The sequence below is a fragment of the Armigeres subalbatus genome, chromosome 1 (genome assembly GCF_024139115.2).
Source record: "Armigeres subalbatus isolate Guangzhou_Male chromosome 1, GZ_Asu_2, whole genome shotgun sequence".
Taxonomy (NCBI): Eukaryota; Metazoa; Arthropoda; class Insecta; order Diptera; family Culicidae; genus Armigeres; species Armigeres subalbatus.
In genome coordinates, this window is record NC_085139.1 from 105287201 (window position 1) to 105309284 (window position 22084).

The window sequence follows — 22084 nt, forward strand, 5'->3', positions numbered from 1 at the left end:
ACTTTTTTAAATATCCTGTCAAATTCGTCTAATCGTGCACTTTCTTCGTCTATTCTTCAATATTTGTTTCTAACCCTTTATATTTCTAGATACAGTTTCCCCCCGCTTATCCGGACCTCGCTAATCCGACGACTCGTTAGTCCGGATCTCGCTAATTCGGAATTTTCCGGATTAAAAAGTATCAACACCCATTTAAACATATTATGCTGTCAGTTTTGTTTTGGTTCATTTGTATGGATTTGGCAGTCGGATTAACGAGAGAAACCTCGATAGTCCGGCCATACATTTGTCGGATCAGCGGGGGTGTACTGTATTCCCTTCAAGTATATGTCAAAATTTGACAAGTCAACTCAGATGTAAGACCAAGCCAAACGTGGCACAATCTGCGCGCCCATTATGTCGATCGTGGAAAGCTGGAGTCCTTCGTCAAATCTCATAAATGTACACCGAACAACCCAATTCAACATGAATTTGTGTAATTTTGTTTCCGTGTGTTTCTTCGATTCTCCATTCCTCGCATTCTGTTTTTGCACGTGTTTTGGCTTTCTCCGTTATTCGCCGCTCCCAAAACTGTCAAAGCTCAAAAACGTGTTTTTGTTGTTCATGTTCCCGGGTAGCGCAGTTCGGTTCACTTGGCTTCCACGTTGATTTAATTTTCAGTTTATTTCTAATTTTGTGATTTTTCATCATGATCGGAACCAAAAAACGTTCCGCAAATAGTGAAGCCACTAAGGTGACCAAAAAACCGAAATTCGAAAAGAGTAATGCTCCAGAATCCAAGGCAAAGAGCTACACCAAAGCGATCAGTGAAGTCGGTGATGATAAAAAAGGCAAGTTCCAAAAAAAGTTCACCACCGGAGGTGCTGGCGGAAAGAAGGAGGGATTCAAGAAGGATTTCAAGGGTAAACATGGCAATACTGAAGGCGAGGAGAAGAAGGTCTTCGTTGAAAACACTCCAGAATCGAAACGTGAGTACTGGAATAGTTTGAAGGCAAAACAAAAGGAATTGCGCGAACAGCGGCGTAAAAATAAAACCAAGGATCTGTACGAGTTGAGCGTGGGAGTCAAACAGATTTACGAGAAACTTAAAAGGTAAGTAGTTTATGTTGCTACAATTTTGCCACTATTATGCCTAGAGTCCCATACTGTTACTGTTATTATACCCTCTATTTTGCTGAATTACTTTTGATTTTATTAAACTGTATTTGTAGATCAATAAAGAAAATTATTCCGCATTATGTAGTTCGGTTGAATTATTTCAAAAATTTTAACCTACAGGAAAACGGCGGACAACAAGGAGAAAATGGTAGCGGACTTACACGAAAAGCTAAACAAGGACAACACATACAGCAGAATCGCCACCAGCCATGATACGGCTCGGGTTATTCAGTGTATGATCAAGAATGCCTCGGAAGATCTTCGCATGCAGATTGCGGATAAGCTGATTCCGGATCTTTATGAGCTATCCACATCCAAGTACGGCCATCACTGCGTTACCAGCCTTTTGAAGAACGGCACAAAGCCGTTGTGGGCGAAGGTCGTTGACGGAATGATCAAACACGTGGTAAAAATGGCCAATCATACGTTCTCCGGTGCGATTGTAGATTCGGTGTACAACGAATATGCTACCACTGAGCAGAAGACATTCATGAGGCAGGCATTCTATTCGGAAATCTATCAGCAAACCAAGGACAAAAATGTCACTTGTATGAAGGACACTTGGGAGACGAATGCCTACATGAAGAAAACAGTCCTTTCGACGGTCAAAGGTCACCTGGTTCAGGCGGCTAACAAACAACTGACCGACAATGCTCTGCTTCACACGCTGCTGATGGACTTCCTCCAGTCAGCCGGAGAGGTCGAGCGCAATGAAGTTATCGAGTTATATCTTCCACATTTGGCCGCAATCTCCAGTACAAAGGATGGCACGTCGGCTGCCATATTCTGCTTCCTCAACTCGGTGGTAAAGGACCGACGTGCCGCCTTGAAAACCCTGAAGCAGTTCGTCGAAAAGCTGAGCGTTCACGAGCACGGTCACCGGCTAGTGTTGTGCATTTTGAACTGCTACGACGACACCGTAATTCTGGGCAAGCAAGTGGTATCGGTTATCATGGAGCACGTGGAAGCCATAGTCGGCAGTGGCGAGTGGGGCCGAAAGGTGGTTGGTTGGATTTTCTCCCCCGCCGATAAGGATCTGATCCATCCGACGCAGATCGACATTCTGGATGGGTATCTGGTGCACAGCAAAAAGGACAAGGAAATCCGTCGGAAAGAGGTGTTTGCTTCGGCAGTTGGAGCTTTCAGTACGGCGGTGGAGAGTAATGCACCCTTTTGGTTGAGAGGTGGACACACGGCTCTGCTGACGGCGGCGATTGTGAAAAATCGTACGTTTGAATAATTCGTTGGTTAAAGTTTGGTTTTATGTGATACTTTTTTTTTCCTATCAGTAACGGGAGAACATCTTCGTAAGGTACACTTAGGATTGGCTAAGGTGGTGACGGATCCGGAGTGGCAAGTTCAAGAAAACGAAGTGAATCTGGAGGGAGCGGTAATGCAGCCGAAGGAGGAAAAGGCAGCCAATGGAGCTGATGGCAAAAAAACGGGCAGAATAAGGAAGATAAAAAAGAGTCCGTTTGCAGAGGATAAGGTATGTATAAAACATAATGAATAACGAAGACGAACTCGACTTCAAGTAGTAGTCAAAGCTGTCAGTCTGAAATTGCTCACTAACTGGGGGCTTTAGAGCTCGTTCACAATTATAAATTGAGGACCATTGTTCGGGTTTTGCCCATGTCTTCTTCTTCTTATTGGCATTACATCCCCACACTGGGACAGAGCCGCCTCGCAGCTTAGTGTTCATTAAGCACTTCCACAGTTATTAACTGCGAGGTTTCCAAGCCAAGTTACCATTTTTGCATTCGTATATCATGAGGCTAGCATGATGATACTTTTATGCCCAGGAAAGTCGAGACAATCGAACCCAGCCACCCTCAGCATGGTCTTGCTTTGTAGCCGCGCGTCTTACCGCACGGCTAAGGAGGGCCCGTGTATGTATTGTTAAAAATATCTAGCCTTAGGGGTGAATATGAATGACATTTTTATCAAGCTTACTGTAACAATTATTTGAAAAAATTGAACCTATATTTGCGACCAATTCTGCTGATCCGATTCCGTATGTAATTCTCCACTAGGGTGGCTCAAATTAGTATGGAACTTATTTCAATTTTTTAATGAGCCGCCTTTTTATTCCGTCCTATTTGATGTCCTGATGCTTTGAACAAAATTTCAGCCAAATCGGTTAACGTTTGGGCGGTGCTAAACTCGTTGGAAGTTTATATGAAAAAATGTACGGAGAAATATCGAAAAACAGTGATTTTCAGTTAGATGGCACCATTTACGATGAAGAACTATGATACGCATTTAGTTCTTGCAAAATTTAAGAAAGAATGTTATGCCATGAGAAGATTAGAGTTTACCCGGCAAAGTTATTAGCACAGAAAATTATTAACTGACGTCCCACTTAGAACAAAATGCATTCAAAATCATCATCACGGAAGCATTATCGACCAGTGCTAAATATACTGTATTTGGCCAAGCGGCAACCAGATGGCATACATGGGGCGTGAATTGAGGCAAGCCTCCACTTGTGTGAGTATTGTTGTTAAATCTTCATAAGTGATTGCTTCAGATCCTGACTGCAAGGAGGTACCCCTTCACCCTTTACACCGCAGCTTCCCAAATACCTCCTCGGTAAGGAGTAGAAGGTAGATTGAATATCCATTTGATGCTCAAATTAGATAACAACTGTTCCGCCATCTTGCTATTTATTTTCAATGCACATTGGAGCTCCTGATTGGAGATAACGGTCAGCTCCGACAAAATTCGTGGCATTGTCGGACCAGGGGGAAGCCCATATGGCATAATGCCATTTGGCATAATGCCGTTTGGCATAAGGCCGTTTGGCATAATGCCATTTGGCATAACGATTTAAATGTCTAAAGGCCATTTGGCATAAAGACCATTTGGCATAAAGACCATTTGGCATAACGACCATTTGGCATAACGACCATTTGGCATAATTTGTTGGGTACCTCGAGGCCATTTGGCATAACGACCGTTTGGCATAATGACCATTTGGCATAATCCTTGAAAAATGAATTAAATACAACGGGCCGTTTAGCAAAATTACCATTTGGCACAAAAAAGGTTAATCGTAGGAGTATATCGACATTGTTGTTTTTTAAGGGCGAAAGTCGCAAACGTATACATTGACTTCTGCTGATTACAGAAAGATTAAAGACTTTTGGCGATATTTTCCACTTCTGTTTGATAGAAGGCGCGGAGCGCCACCAGTTCCAAGTGATTGTTAGCTGGGAGCGGTCCTAGTTGTTGAGAAATTTGCAGGAAAAGGCATTGTTTACGATTGCGAGTATGCATTTGCCCGGGATAAAGCAAAAAAGAAGATATCTCCTTCTTTAAAAGTATGCATTTGCCTGGAATGAAGCAAAAGGGTAGATGACTCCTTCTTTAAAAGTACGCATTTGCCCGGGATGAAGCAAAAGGGTAGATGACTCCTTCTTTAAAAGTACGCATTTGCCCGGAATAATGTAAAAGAGTAGATGACTCCTTCTTTAAAAGTATGCATTTGCCCGGGATGAAGCAAAAAAGAAGATGACTCCTTCTTTAAAAGTACGCATTTGCCCGGGATGAAGCAAAAGGGTAAATGACTCCTTCTTTAAAAGTACGCATTTGCCCGGTATAATGCAAAAGAGTAGATGACTCCTTTAAAAGTATGCATTTGCTCGGGATGAAGCAAAAAAGAAGATGACTCCTTCTTTAAAAGTACTCATTTGCCCGAAATTAGGCAAATGAGTAGATGACTCATTTTTTTTAAAGTACGCATTTGCCCGGAATAAGGCAAAAGAGTAGATGACTCCTTCTTCAAAAGTATGCATTTCCCCGCAAAAAAGAAGATGACTCCTTCTTTCAAAGTACGCATTTGCCCGGGATGAAGAAAAAGAGTAGATGACTCTTTCTTTCAAAGTACGCATTTACCCGAAATAAGGCAAAAGAAATATGACTTTAAAGAATTGTCACACACACACTTTCACTCCAACACAGGTCACAACATGCCGTAGAAACAAAAAATACTGCGGCGCGCTTTGTAAATTTTTCAAGCAAACAAAGATCATGGGAAAAGTACAAGGTCGAACATTTTAAACGTGAAAATGTTGTGAAAACTGCCAAAGCATTATTCGGTCTACTCAGCTCTATTGTATACAAAGGTGATTGTAATGCCAAAGCTACGAAGCAACTCATAAGCAGGATCAGAAGCAGCACGGCGAACCACGGAACATATGCTAATTTTCATTAGTCTAAGTTTTTATAATTCTTTTAATTTTTATGCCAAATGGTCATTATGCCAAATGGTCATTATGCCAAATGGTCGTTATGCCAAATGGTCGTTATGCCAAATGGCCCTAAAATCATTATGACTATTTTTCTTTATTATGCCAAACGGTCGTTATGCCAAATGGTCTTTATGCCAAATGGCCCTTGGCTATTCAACTCGTTATGCCAAATGGCATTATGCCAAACGGACTTATGCCAAATGGAATTATGCCATTTGGGGTAGCCCCGTCGGACCATATCTGTTTCGGGTAACCTCGCCTAGCAATGAACCGCTTAAGAGCATAGACAAATTGGGGTGTAGATAAATTACTGGATACCTCTAAGCACTGCCTTCGTTGACATGCACACCTGATTTGGTTGTCTTGATGCCACGGACACAGGAAGCTTGAATCAAAAATGGGCCAGCGTAATCTACGCCGACATCAACGAACGCTCGTTGCCATCACTCGCATCACTGGTAGTGATCCCATTAGTTGACTTGCAGTACGTCCCTTGAGCCTTACACAACGAACACAGTTATGTACTGTCCGTCGCACCGCTGTTCGTATTCCAATGACCCAATAGTGCTGGTTCACAGTAGCTGTTATATTGTCGGGCCGCACCCCAACCGGACCGCGCGATTGAGCACTCGCGCTGCGACGCGAGTCGCGACAATTTGAAATATTTCATTAGTAGTGCGCATCATGCACGCATGGATGTATTATCATGCGCACTAATCAGAAATGAGTTGCGACGTCTGATAACTGCAAATATTTCATTTTATTGAAAACAAATTTTCGATTTTCAACTATACACGGAATACTATCGACAGACATATGATTTCCGCACAACGATTTTTGTATCACGCTGTACGCGTACAGTGGCAAGATGACATACATCTTTTTTTTTTCACCGTTGTATCTATTTGACAGTTTGTTTTGAAACTGATTCTACTACCATTCTACCATATTCTTCATCGAAATGTATTGTGTATAAATACTAATAATACTACTAACGGAATAAATTTATACCGCTTTTTATAGCGAAGTTGGATTTTTCTCCAGATACAGGCAACTTTCACAACTTCGGAAGTAGTGCGCTGGATTCGCCTAAAGATGCGCTAAACAACGCATCAATCAGTTTGACAAATAAAACTTCGGAAGAAAGTTCGGTTCGGAAGTCCCGACTTCCGAATTCTAACTTGGTGCTACGCCGAAAATATAGAAATCATAAACTGTTACTGTAATTTTTATGAGTATTACACAATATTTTCCCATATTTTTTCAATGAATTCTCGCGTGATTTTTGAAAACGTCGTAAGTCCAAATGAGAGACTCTCTTTCATTACGCTCTCTTTTGCTAATATCTAGCCTAGTTTAAAATTTGTTGCAATATTTTAACCTCAGCACACTAGACAAAGCTATTTTCTTCAAATCGGTACTGGAAAATCCAATGTAAATGCTGGTATGGCTTTGTAATAATCGAAAGAGAAAGTAAACAAAGAGAGCCTCTCTTTTGGACTTACGACGTTTTCAAAAATCACGCGAGAATTGTGAGTTCGCGTCAGCAGTTCATTCATCGATATGAAAACGTCATAGTTTTCTAATTCTTCGTATAGGTACTTACTTGATACTTGATGGGCTACAGCTCTTCGATGAACCTACGCCGAATGGAGTATCCTTGTCCACTGGACTCGATCCTGGGCCAATCGCTTCCAGTCGCCCTGAACATTGAGCGCCCTCAGGTCCTCTTCAACTGCAAAAAGCCATCGTGTACGCGGCCTTCCACAAAGCCTGCGGCCTCTTCCGGGTTCTCTACTAAATATTATCTTCGCTTGACGATCTTCCGGCATACGAACAACGTGACCAGCCCACCGTAGTCTGCCGTGTTGCATAAGCTTAATAATATCCAGCCCTTTATACACCTGGTACAATTCGTGATTTGGGGCCCTCCTTAGCCGTGCGGTAAGACGCGCGGCTACAAAGCAAGACCATGCTGAGGGTGGCTGGGTTCGATTCCCGGTGCCGGTCTAGGCAATTTTCGGGTTGGAAATTGTCTCGACTTCCCTGGGCATAAAAGTATCATCGTGTTAGCCTCATGATATACAAATGCAAAAATGGCTCAGAAACCTCTTAGTTAATAACTGTGGAAGTGCTCAATGAACACTAAGCTGCGAGGCGGCTCTGTCCCAGTGTGGGGATGTAATGCCAATAAAAAGAAGAAGACAATTCGTGATTCATGCGACGCCGCCAGATACCGTTCTCCTGTTTACCGCCGAGTATTGTCCGCAGCACCTTACGCTCAAACACTCCGAGAGCTCTCCGATCAGCCTCCTTTAACGTCCATGTCTCATGGCCGTATAAAGCCACCGGAAGAATCAGAGTACTATACAGCGCGAGTTTTGTTTTCGTTTGCAGACTACGGGACTTAAGCTGGTTACGAAGTCCGTAATAAGCCCTATTTGCAGCTGCAATACGCCTTTTCACCTCGCGGGTAACATCATTATCGCACGTCACTAATGTTCCAAGATACACAAATTCTTCTACCACTTCAAATGTTTCACCATCCAGCACTATTTCGCTACCACCACCACTAATGAACCCACGTTGATTGCCAGCGACCATGTACTTCGTTTTGCTGGTATTGATCGTGAGTCCAATCCTCGCTGTCTCCCTCTTAAAAGGCGCAAAAGCCTCTTCCACGGCACGGCGATCAATTCCGATAATATCGATCGTCCGCAATTCCCAAGAGCATTTTGTGCGATTTTGTGATAATGATACCGCTTCTTTGCACACCAGCTCTCCTAATCGCTCCCTCGAGCGCTATATTGAACAGTAGGCTCGAGAGTGCATCACCCTTCGTATAGGTATTTTAGCAGAAATATGCGAGTTCTTGCAAATGTTCCGCAGGGCAATTATTTCTGCGGACGTTAACCACTCTATTCTATGGTTTGGGTTGATTTCAGTGCAAACGGCACTGGTCGTTTAATTCATTTGGACATTTTGAAGGATAAAGCCAGCACCGTTCAATTGAGTCATAGATCCAATTTTGAATTAATTCAAAACAACGGTACAAAACATTTTTCCCATCTAAAAAAATATATGCTGACTAATGGCAAATCAAAGATCCCACATCCTTTCCAATCCCCAGACCTCATTCCAATTAAAACCCATGGGATCCTTGCACAAAATGTTCGAAATCCCACGATACAGAACTCAAACCATAGAATATCATGCAAAAGTGACGGTAGATCTTCCCGGAAACAACCCAAGAACTGGCAAAATCAATAGGAAGACATCTTCAGAGCATAATTGAAGCAAATAATAGGCTTACGAATAATTACTTTGCCAATGTTGTGAAAAATATCAACCGGAATTGCAGAAAAACGATTTTTACTCAGTCAGCTTGCAAATGTTTGTTTTTATTTCAAATGTCAAACGGCGTATTTGACATTTCAAACAACAAATTATGTTCTGCTTCGTACAATACAACGGTCGAAGGGCAGGGTACGGAAATCATCGTGCTATCGTGATACCAGCGTGATTCTGGGTGACAGACATATGATTTTATGCTGTACAGTGATATTGGGGTCTGTTCAAATATTACGTAACGCGGAAAACGTTGTTTTTAAGAACCCCCCACCCCCTCGTAACAATCTGTAACAAAATTTAGAACTACCCCCACCCCCATGCGTAACGCGTAACAAATACATTTTTTTTGAAAAAATCTTGTTTTTGGTAGAATTTGAACCACGATACAGTAAATTATTATTTTTTGTGTATTTTATGCTATTTTGAAGACAATAACTATTTTTTGAAAAATTTAAATATTTTTTCTCATTGTTACGCGTAACAATTTCTCGAAGGATCCCCACCCCCTATATTTTGCGTAACAAATCGTAACAAAAATAAAACAACCCCCCACCCCCTATTGCGTTACGTAATATTTGAACAGACCCATTGGTATCATATATGTGTCACAAGTATTAGCAGTGTCGGACCTGCGTGAAGGTTACGTAAGTGTAGGTCTTTCAGCTAGAGATCCGTTACTCGATGATCACGAGGTAGAATTATTGGGTGTTTGATGTCATAAGCATAGGGTGCGTTCTGAAGACGACCTTCCATACGCATTGTGCCATTGTTGTCCAAGAAAGGATACAAAGATGCTAGTTTGTTCTTGGGTGAAAGCGTATTTCCTCTCGCTAGGACCTGCATTTCTTGCTTATAAACGTCTTCTTGGGTTGTAGGTCATTTGGCCTAAAGTCGTTTGGCCTAATGACGTTTGGCATAAGGCCGTTTGGCCTAATGGTCATTTGGCCTAAAGTCGTTTGGCCTAATGGTTGTTTGGCCTAATGGTCGTTTGGCATGATTTGAAAAACGTAAATTATTCTTTCTAGTAAATTATGTGAAAATGTTAATATTTTATTTCATGCTACATTTGGAAATCCACATGACTATTATTGGTGTATAACAACATTATTTGGGTTCATTCTGCTGATATGCGATTTAATTCAATTTTAGTCGAATTTTGTCTGAAGTAAAGTTTTTGATATTTTGTTTGGAAACTCACTTTCTTCAATGTATATTCCGCCTGAAAAAAAAAAGTTGGATAAACATTTTGATTTTTAAAATAAAACAAAATGTTTTCGTCGAAAAATAATCAATTCCCCTCAAAGATGATTAAAATTGGGTTTCATTTCACTTTTCATTTCGAAATAAAATTTTGTGGGCTCAATTTTGAGAAAAATCAACATAGTTTTACCACATAAATATAAGAAAAATGAGTATCTTAATGTAAAAAGGGTCACAGTGTGGTTAGCGTCACAAAAAGTGAAGAAATGTTAAAGTATAATAAGAAAACAAACACCATTCGATTTTGGCAACATAAATGTTCCGAACGTGATGCCAAAATCGAATGGGGTTTGTATTTTGAGTTTTACAGTTTTGACATTGTATAGGAATCATAATCTTTACAATATGGTTGACACCTTCTTCAAAGCATGTGCTGTTCTTTCGAGTTTTACTGCATGTTGCTTTGATATTGCACATGACAAGCATTTTCCAAAAATGTTGATGCCTTCTTTGAAGCATGATCAGTTTTTTCAAGTTATACTGTTTTCATATGTCGACATTGCCAAAACATATCTGATTCATTGTTTGCTATACCCACAGATAACAGATATTGAGGCTGGCATCCGATACGTGTGTAAACATTCGCAACCGTTAATTCAAATGTATTTTAAATTGGGACCGCGTTTGGCAATCGATTGGAGATGGCGCAAGGATCATTGCTATTGAAAACGCAGCCCGAATGCGGCTGTCAAATTCATTGGCTGCGTTCGACGGTTGGTAATCAGCTGCATCCTTATGTACTGCCGCAATTAGTTGAGTAGATGGCAGTAGTGGGCCAACGTATATCAATTCAAAAGTTTACACAGGATTTTCAATAAAATTTGTTCTAGCTTCAATATCTGTTATCTGTGCTATACCTTTGTTCGTTTTATATATTCCAAAAGTGATTTGCAATATTTTAACGTTAGTTTGTATTTCGCTTTTTGATCACATGCACATGGCTTTATTTTGCACCTACAAAAAGAATTTCATATAACACTATATATTACAATCGTTAAGATTAAGTTCAACACCGATATGTACCTATTATGCCAAACGACCATTAGGCCAATCGACCATTAGGCCAAACAACCATTAGGCCAAATGACTTTAAGCCAAACAACCATTAGGCCAAATGACTTTAAGCCAAACGACTATGCCAAACGGCATTAGGCCAAACGACTTTAGGCCAAACGTGGCACAATCTCTTCTTGAGGCAATCGTGCCGGTTTTTTCTTGACTGCTTGTAGTTCATCTGGTGTAATACCAATAGGGCATTGCACGGATATTCTCTATCTCCTTCTCACCTGAAGAAAATTAGAAAACAACGGGACCACTACCTGTCAAATTTGACAGGAGCTGGTCCTGTTGTTTTCTAATTTCCTTCAGGTGGGAAAGAGATAGGAGAGGTGATGACGTCACCGTGCAATGGAGTATAGCAAACCTTTCTCCTTTCCATGCTTGCAAAGATCTATTGAAAACTACAAGTGAACGTACTATTAAAGCAAAATTTGATCGTCGCCCATTATTATCGTCGCGATCGTCGCGAATTATTCGTTCAGCGTAGTAATCGCTGAGCGGCTGGGCCAATGTGTGCACCACTTTCACTTTACGCTTTTCTACACGCACAGCTGAAAGTATGCTCTTTTTTTGGCAGAAATACACTCTTTGCGGGAGAATGGGACTACCCACAAAAGGAGTAAAATTTGATGCATAAAAATGATAAGTTTTACACACTCTTCCTGTTTTTTGCATAAATGTTAATCATTTGTGAATAAATGATAGTCATAATTATGCATAATATTTATTCCTTTTTGTGTGTAGTCCCATTCTCCCACGAAAGAGCGTACTTTGAAGTCATAATTGAATACTTTATAGTCAAAAGAGCATACTTCAAAGTCTTGTGTGTGTAAACTTTTTTAGCAGTGTAGTAGCGGCTGAATGTTCTTCAAATTACCATCACTTGCTTCCCACTGTTTTTCGTCCTCCTCTCCTAACCAGTTTGCACCTTGGAACCACAATTGGTGTTCTACTAGTTCGTCGGGTGTCAAACCACAAGAAGCGCAATATGTTGGGGTTTTTTTGCACTGCTCACGTGATTCCAACGTTCACGAGGCAAAACCGAAAGAACTGTCGATGTTCGATTAGCCACGTATGTTTTCCACTTGCGCGGTGGGAAGATAGCCATTGTAGAACAATTGTACTATCTGTCCATGCCCATGGCACCACCACAGACAAACAGACATAACACATTGAACATTCACTCATGAAATTCATCGTCGTACAAACACTAACGACATCTGTTGTTTTCACGTAGTGGGGCAAATCACGAACCAGATGGCGTTAGTGAGCAAACGTCAAACTTGAGTAAACCCGATGCGCGCGCCACTGGTGATCGATTGGCCAACTAATGATTATTTAAATTGACCAGTAAATCAGTGAACGATGAGAATTTTATGAGTGTTATGTCTGTTTGTCTGTGGCACCACCTTAAGATTTGGTAAAGCTTTCAAAATACGTTCCATGAGGTATGTGAGCAAGACTGCTGCATTGAGCTCAAGACATGGCAGGATCGAATAGTTTTGATGCGTCCGAAAGTAATTGCCGTTTGGTGTTCACGCTATGCACTTCAAGCTGGACTTGGAAAGTGAAAATATCCTCTTCAGGAATCCATTGAATTTCCAAAACCTTGGCAGCATTTGAATGTTCCACCGCATTTACACTCAATGGGTTTTGTTTTGTCCTGTTCTCTTCCTGAAACAGATCCGCACAATTACTGGACCATTTACCCAAGTTAAAACCTGCTGACTCCAAGATTTCAATGATTTCAATTTCAACGAAGAGCGTTGTATAGCTTCCTCCTTGCTATGTGCTCCAGACAAGAAGTCATCGACATACGTGTTAAAGATAACTGATTCCGATGCCTCTGGATACACAGCGCTGTAGCTTCTTGCAGCCCTCTTTCATCGCTTCGATGGCTAAATAAGGCGCTGACCGCGTACCGTACGTTACAGTACAAAGTCGATAGTGCTTCACTGGTTGATCCTCATTATCACGTCAGACGATTCGCTGAAAATCACGATCACTTGGATGTACCTATCCAAACTTGGCAATACATCTTTTCTACGTCGCCGGCTATCGCTATTTTGTGCATTCGAAAATGTAGAAAAACAAAGAAAAGATCCTGATTGACATTTGGACCCGTTAGCAACCGGTCATTCAGCGACAATCCTGATAAAATTTGAGTACTGTTTTCCAAACTCGGGATCCCGCTTGAAACGCCTTTCAATAGATCTCAATCTTTTCATTGCTGCGGCGAATGATGCACCCAGCTCCGGCTTCGCATCGTCAAACGGAAGTCGCACAATAAAGCGTCCCATCTCCAGAGCAAAAATGAATAACTTATTGATAACAAATTCTATTATCCGGTTATCAGACATTTTGATAACTGAATTTGTTATCATTTTGGCTGAATTAACAGCCAACATAACAAAAATGATACCATAATTTTGCTCCTGAAATAACTAAATGAAAAAAAATTAAGTTATCACTGATACCAAATTGATAACACATTTTGTTATACATGTTATTCACTCAAATAACTAATTTAGTTATTATTTAGTTATCAGCCATCACTGTTTTATCGACCAAGGGTCTGTCTCATTTGGAGAATTAAACTTAAAAGTGACAGTTCGAAAATTAGCAAATAACCCGGTCACAAGAATGGCTGGTGCTACCCAGCAATTCCAATAAGACATCGATGCAAAATGATTCGATATCTGTCAAAAGTAATCTTGCTCTGCGAGTAGGGTCATTTGATAATTATTGAAATGTCACTTTTGAGTTTAATTTCAGTTTAATTCTCCAAATGAGACAGACCCCAAAATACTTAAATCTTCTTTGTCGACTTCGTTAAGCATTGAGAAAAAAATGTTGGCATTCACTGGGATTCGAACTCGAATGGAATGATTGTACGGCGTCGTCTCTAGGCACTCACTCAATTACGCTTTCTTGAGGAGCAGGAGAGAAGAGCACTACGCTTTCTACGATCTTGTATTTACTGAAAACTATTTATTATCAAATCAGGATACCATACCACTTAAGTAAATAACAGTCGGCTGGACAGAGTGCAAAGCAGAATAACTTATTAATAACAAACTTAGTTATCCAGTTATATTGATAACTAGAATTGTTATTATTCTGGTTGAATTACAAGTCAACATAGCAAAAATGATAACCGAAATGAATTTCATTCAAAATAGCGAATCAGCAATCTATTAGGATCGTCCTTTTATTAAATACATTTTTTTTTTCAGTTGTGACCAATTAAATAATAGGCTTAGGTTTGTTTTTCTCTTATATTATCAATCATTAGGTTGCTAGCAGCACCATGCTGTAAATCGATTTCGGTTATAGGTTTTACTCAAACTAAACCACAGCCTTGCATTTCACAGTGAAATGTTTCATGTTTTCATATGCATATATAAACATAAACACTGCTGATCCCAGGAAGAATTATTCTATGAAAAAATGTTGCTATTCGGTGGATGATCCAGGACCGGACAGTTTTCGGGGGGCCCGAAATGTACAAGAAAGGTTGATTTTGGTACATAAGGTTATGTGGGAGCCTGGGGCCATGGCCATTTCGTATGGCTACCTAGTCCACAACGCGCATTTTCGCTTACAATGTCAGCCGGGTCGACTAATTAAACATATTTTTTGGGCTACTGTGATGGTCCATTAAAACACCTTCCAAATGATTTTCTATTTCACATTTCGATATTCCCATCGTCCTTTTAACATCGACTATTGGAGGTTTGACTGCAGATGATCTTGCTCGTTAGGTTCAAACTGTCAGTAGTTAAGCAATTACTCTTTGGTTGAGCACATTAATAAATCGACTAAAGTGCGAGCATAATTGTTTTCTCCACAAAACACCAGAACGTTGAAATTTCTTGATTATCCGCCGCTTCCAGTTAAATTTTCCGCTTCCCCATATACATAAGCACTGTGGATCCCAAGACGAATTATATTGCGGTTAGTCAAGACTATTCACCGTTCCTGAATGAGCACATGCCCTTGGATCATATGTTCCGGGAGCTGCAAGGCCATTTTAAGTACTTATCAAACTACAACGCTTGGTTCTCAGATACATATTTCATTATTCAACAACACCTGAAATGAAAGTAAAGTTAATAAGCAGAGTATAAAACAGATAGGAAAATTTCAACTTTTGTGGAAATTCCTATGTTGACAGAGAAATAAACAAAACAGTAGATATCGTTAGTAACGAGGAAAATCACAGTCTGCTTAGACGAAAATTTCAGTTCAGTGTTTGGAAACAGCTCTTGTCACACTATTCATAGCATTGGCCGGGTACATTTAGCAGAAGTATTGTGCCTTGTTGACATCTTTCATGATCATTTTTTTCAAGGCTTCTACAGATCTGGCATTCATCGCTACAAACCACCGCGTGGCGGTCAAATTTTCAAAATTATCAAAGTAGCTTTTTTGCTACAGGTATGTTTTTCTTAGGCGCCTATCTGGAGCTTATTTTTGGTTGCGTCGAAAAATAAGCTGATGAGTAGATTTTTTTATGCGCTGTCCAATATATTTGAAAGAATAGAATGCTTAGCCCGATATCTGAACGACGCGAAATAGAGAAGAAAATACCAAATTTGTATTGATAATACATTTCGTTATTATTCAGTTATCAGTACATCACATAATTGATAACTAAATATCAAGATGATAATAAGGATAACTAATCCTGTTATCAGTTTGATATTATTTCAGTTATCTGCCTTTTCTCGGCCTTTGCTCTGAGCTCATTCATCTCATCTCGTGATACGGTGGACTTGAATATGGTGACCGCTGTTTGTTCAGAAGAAGTGAGCTGCTGTGCCTTCGGTACCTTCTCTTGCTCCCAAAATTGTCGCAACATCAACCGCACGATGTCCAATTCCGTGTGCAAATTTATGACTGCGAAGTTGTTCTGTATGTCTCTGTAGACCGCTTGATTCCTTGACACGATGAGTCCAAATATTATATTCTGGGCGACTGGTACAAATGACCTGTCTTGTACTTGACCTTCTTTGGGAATGAGCAAAAATACATCGCAGCCCAGGATGACATCGATAGAACCCGACCGATCAAACTCCGGATCTGCGAGGTTCCGTTGTACTTCATCGCTTAAAAACACTGGATCTAAACTCAATTCTCGCTTAACTTTTCAAAAGGTCCTAAGTAACATTTTTTTCATGAATTAATTTGAATAGCGCAATCAACAGAACAACATGAAAGCTTTTGATTGCAGTACTCAAATTAATTCATGAAAAAAATGTTACTTAGGACCTTTTGAAAAGTTAAGCGAGAATTGTTGCGCCGGTAGTGTTGATGTTAGCTTGTTCATCACGAAAGCCCTGGTTCTTAGAATAACCTTTTCGCAGAAACGGTTTGCTATTGCCAGTTCTACGTTCCCACGTGTTTTTCCTGCTTGTTGCTGCCCCAAACCAGAAACCACAATTTTGCCATTTGATCGTGACAAACGCAGTTTATTGACGCTTGCCTCTGAAATCAACGACGTCTCTGAACCGGAATCGATCAACGCCCGAACCTTTACGAATCTGCCATCCGATGCTTTCACGTATATCAACGCCGTAGGTAGAACCGATACTTCCGACACTGGAGCATTTCGCGCACTTTTTTCCTTCCATTGTTCCATGTAACATTGTCATCTTTTTTTTCCGATTGTAGTGTTTTCTTCACTGAACCTTTCTTCCCACCTTCTGGTTGCGCCTTTTTGTTAAACGCCGTACACGTCTCCAACGCGTCACACCAATCGTCCAGAAATTTCAGGAAATCCTCAAATGTTGGGTTTTCTTCATCGACGATTTTTTGCGCCCAAAGAGATCGAGTTTCGTTATCCAGTTTCTCCAATAAAAGATGAATCAGTATGAACGAGTATTAAATTCATCACACAACGCGGTGAGCTGTCGGACTAGTTCATCAGAAGTAGTGACAAGTTTCCGTAGATTGGAAGATGCAACAATACGAATCTCTGGTTGTTCAACAAATTCACGAATCAGAGCGAAAACTGTGAACTTTTTTTTTGTCGTAAAAGTTCGCTAACGTATCCCATGCTTCAACGTAGTTGGCATCCGAAATTGGAAACGAATAAACCAATCTTTTTGCATCACCATCCAGAATCGATACCAAATACTGCTTCTTCACTGAATCCTTTATATCCGTACGGCTGTGAATAGTCGTCTCAAAGATGTCCTTGAAAGATCTCCATAATTTTCTGTCACCACGGAATGTCGGCTGACTAATCATCGGCAGCTTTACTTTTAGAGGTGTGCACGGTTCGGCACCTGTTCTTCACCAGCTATCTTGATGTTGTCTCTAATCTGGTTGATATTCCGGTTTGACGCCGACTGACTCAACAGCAACGCTCGTTGTGTCTCCAAAAGCATCTGCATCGCTTCACGAAGGTCCTTGCAGGAACCAGTTATCGTTCGTTCACTAGGGTTCGAAAAAACTTCGTCTTCCGGAATATTGCCCTTCAATTCGCTCACATATTGATCATTGATGTCTTTCGCTCGGTAATAGCATGTAAAAAACTCTTCTCGAAAATTGTACACCGTTGCAATGGCTTCCGGATCAGTTTGACTCTGTGTTTGCCGGAAGTTTATAGCAAGCTCCGCTAACTGCTCCAATCAATCCGTTGCTTCCCCGACAGATGCCTTCCGTTCGTTGAGCCTTTCGGCTGATGCAAGCTCCCACTTCATTTGCGCCAGAAGCGCATTACGACGACCCAGCAGGTTTGACATTTTTCACCGGTTCTCTTACTTCATCCGACGCAGAAGGACAATATGTTACGCTTGGACCAGAACCTGGCAAATACACCACAGAAATTCGATGGAAAAAAACCGATTTACGTGCATGTTCAGACGTGTCAACTGTATTCGCAAAAGGATGAGATGATTCTCGTCCTGAAGCAGGATGATGCGCAGAATTGTGTATCAATTGTGTATCGATTTGACTTGTCAAATAGATCTGCGCTCTTGGCGTAAGCAACAAAAACCCATCGGTGGGCTGGCCTGTCCGGCTTCCATACGAGTTCGGATATGCTGGTTCTTCTTCTTCTTCTTCTTCTTCGGACAAGTCCTGAACAGGGTCAATCTGGGCATGCTGGAAGTACCCAATCTAAGAAATAGTTTCATCTCCTGACGATAAGTGTTTCGTAATAGCCGAAGTAAATGGCGTTTACTTGTGTAGCAGCTACAAATCAAACGTGGTCCTGTATACGAGAGGCAGGTATCCACCTTCAGAGGTCCGAGAAGTGAGTCATGAATCGATGTGACCTTCTGCAGTGCGGGATGGAGGGCAGACCCTGAATGGAGGGATTATTAAGGGTACATTTCGAGCGTCCATCAGGAAGTACGTTTTATGATCAAATATATCCCCAATAGAACCACAAGGCGGGTCAATACAGTTGACCTAGTTTAAACCGTTGAAGGAATCATTACGATGAGAAAATCCAGCTCTTGTCCTGAGCGGCAACGAGTTATCCGATGTCCTGACACTAGCTTGTGACGTAACAATGCCAAGGAGGACTAAACCAACCGGTTTATTGGCGGACGAACACGATTGCTGATCTTTGCAGCACTTGTCTTAGAACTAAAAGAAAATTGCGACGTGCTAAAACCGAAGTGTATAGGATCGAAAGAATCCAGGTGTTCAAGACAGCGAGCAGAACTCTATACTACGAGATCAAACTTAGTAAGAGAGCTTGCTTTGAGGAGCTGTGCAGTATGACTAATGACACTCCATGGGGGGAGAATAGTGATTCATTTGATTTATTTAGCTAACATCTAAAGGGCCGTACACATATTACGTGAGCAATTTTTCGGGCTTTTTCGACCCCCCCTCCCCCCATGTAAAATTTTTTTCATACAAATTATTTTTTATTTATATGGTGCATAAGAAAAAGAAAAACCCCCCCTCCCACCATAAATGCTTACGTAATATGTGTACGACCCCTAAACAGATAACACTGAGTCTCTCCATCCTCGAATGCACCCACGCTCGTTAAGTTGTTTTGTACCTGGTCAGCCCATCTCGCTTGCTCTGCTCCACACCGTCCCGTACCTGCCGGATCAGAAGCAAACACCATCTTTGTAGGGTTGCTGTCCGGCATTCTTGCAACATGCCCTGCCCATCGTATTAGCTACCTTCTGCATGCTGGGTTCGCCATAGAGCTGGGCGAGCTCGTGATTCATCCTTCGCCGTCACACACCGTCTTCTTGCACACCGCCAAAGATGGTTCTAAGCATCCGTCTCTCGAATACTCCGAGTGCTTGCGAGTCCACCTCGAGCATGGTGTAAGTTTCATGTCCATAGAGGACTACCGGTCTTATGAGCGTTTTGTACATGACACATTTGGTGCGGTGGTGAACCGCTGATCGCTGTTTCTTCTGGAGCCCATAGTAGGCCTGACTTCCACAGATGACCCCCCTTCGTTAGCAAGGAGCCAAGGTAGACGAATTCATCGACCACCTCGATGGTGTCCCCGTCTATCGTAACACTGCTTCACAGGCGGGCCCTGACGCGCTCGGTTCCGCCCACAAGCATATAGTTCGTCTTCGATGCATTAACCACCACCCCAGCTTTTATTGCTTCACATTTCAGGCGGGTGTACAGTTCCACCTTTGCAAATATTCGGCCGACAATGTCCATGTTATCTGCGAAACAAATAAATTGACTGATTGAAAATCGAACCCCGGCTGTTACACCCGACTCTCCACAGGCACAAAAGTTTATCACCTTGTCTTAGTCCCCGGTGCTATTCGAACGAACTGGAGTGTTTAGCCGAAATCCCAGGGAAACCGTTCTCGTTCATAATTTTCCATTCAAACAAACTTTATCCTCAAGGTTGTTTATGTGGGCATCTTTTACAACTAGTTGTCTAGGCAGGGTGTCTAGCTTCGCTGATAGGTTGGAGCTTTCGAAAACTTATTTAAACATCGTACACCTTGCGTAACTTCATGTACCTGGTCGCAGTTGTCACACGTCGGGGTCTGCTTCTGTTACTTATGACTTGTGTGGCCGAATTGGTAACACAGATAACATACCATGGGTGCAGGGTAGTACGGCCTGGTTCGAATACGCTGGTAACCGATGGCGATGTGGTCGGTATGGCAGTTCCACCTATGGTGAGAATCACCGTTGTTGTGGGCTCCTAACCTACTTTTCTAGTTCAATCAAAGTTAATTGCCTATTTCCGGGGATTAAACCACCCAATTTGGACATTTATTTACAATGTTGTGAAAACTCATATGTGAATATGTACGTTATGTGGAAGATATTGATTTGGAAAATGTATTGGAGGTAACCACTTTCCCTTCGATGGGACTCGAACCCATAACCCTACAGTACGCTAGACTTATGCTTTAACCAACTAAGCTACGAAGGACCTCCGTCGGCCTTCGCAACCTAGCGGCTACTGAACGAGCTCGAGATTCCCAAATTGGACGCATAGTCAAATCACTTGCAATCCATTTCTCAAGCCAATACTTCCACATGTGTATTGTACACGTCCACATTAGAGGAGCGTGAGTATTTAGAATGTCTGGCGGCTATACACATTCTTCATCAGCAACGGTACTGATCAAGTGAGGTTGTGTAAGCTATTTGCCAGTCGGTCGTCAAGCTCAGACCCGACCGCATTGCGTAGGCAAGAGCACGCAACTCAGGTTCAGTTCAATCAAAGTTAATTGCCTATTTCCGGGGATTAAACCACCCGATTTGGACGTTAATTTACGTTAATGAATTATTGGCAGTGGCTGATTTTCTACTCGCCGCTGCCACATCCAGGCGCTATAGTATATGCGCAAAATAGCCAGCAAGAGTTAACCGCCAGAAATTTGTATGGCGAAAGACATCTAACGTGGGTTTTCTCAAAATTAGGAATTTTTCATGAAAAACTATTTGGTACCGGTTATGAAGGATGGTGTCCGCTACTACGCCTACCAAATATTTTTTCGATTAAGGTGCTTAATTTCGAGTAATCGAACCGTAGATGCCTTTCGCCATACTGATTTCAGAAAGTTAACTCCTTCTGTGCCGCTGTAAGCACGCTCAAAGTAGGCGATTCATTGCGAAGGCCGACGGAGGTCCTTCGTAGCTTAGTTGGTTAAAACACCAGTCTAGCGTACTGTAGGGTCATGGGTTCGAGTCCCATCGAAGGGAAAGTGGTTACCTCCAATACATTTTCCAAATCAATATCTTCCACATAACGTACATATTCACATATGAGTTTTCATAACTACTTTTCTAGTTATTCGACGGATGCTGGTTACGTTTTGCTTTTTTAGGCAATCGAGTTCAAACCTAATCGTTGATTCAAACCTTGTCTGAACCACACATATTTATCTATTTGCTTCCGAGAAGCTGACCCTTCCGCCAGAACCTCAAACGAACGAACTTCAAGATGAGCAATTTTGACATCGACAACCCCGACATCGAACTTCTATGCACCTCTCTTAAGAAGCACTGATTCGAAGAATAGTGTTACGTCTTGGAATGTGAAAACTGTGAATCACTGAATTAAACCTTAAACATCTTTTCAATTACAGGAAAAAGCCCGTGAAAAGCAGCTTGCCGCAAATCCTTTGATCGATGGTGTGGAGCACGCGGGAGTGCACATTGCTTTGAAAAAGCTCATCAAACTTGATAAGGAAAAACTCCTAGAGGACGAAAACAGCTCTCAGTTCGGCAGTGCCGTGCTTGACAACCTAACCGACGAAGTGGTAAGTTTTTATTTGTTCCTATCCTTGTTCATTTTGTTAAACCGTTATTTTTTACAGATCAAGTCTTGGATTAGACAGAATCGGCCGTGCTTTTTGCTGTTGCTGATATTCGAAAACTCTTCCGAAGCCATTCAAAAGCAACTAAAGCAGAAACTGAAATCAGTCAAGACTGATCTCAAGAAACAAACTCACACGGGAGCGAAACTTTTAATTGAAAAGTTGAAATTGTAGTTCATAATAGATAAATAAAAATATATTTAAAATCTACAT

General features: G+C 41.4%; 1 protein-coding gene across 1 annotated transcript; it reads left to right on the top strand.

Moving 5' to 3' along the window:
* The first annotated feature begins 577 nt into the window (after positions 1-577).
* On the top strand, positions 578-22081 carry LOC134204229 (protein penguin). Its single transcript, XM_062679059.1, has 5 exons — positions 578-1092; positions 1279-2384; positions 2448-2647; positions 21641-21814; positions 21872-22081. Exons 1-5 carry the CDS (start codon positions 689-691, stop codon positions 22043-22045), a joined length of 2058 nt encoding a protein of 685 aa, XP_062535043.1. The 5' UTR covers positions 578-688; the 3' UTR covers positions 22046-22081.
* The last annotated feature ends 3 nt before the right edge of the window (positions 22082-22084 follow it).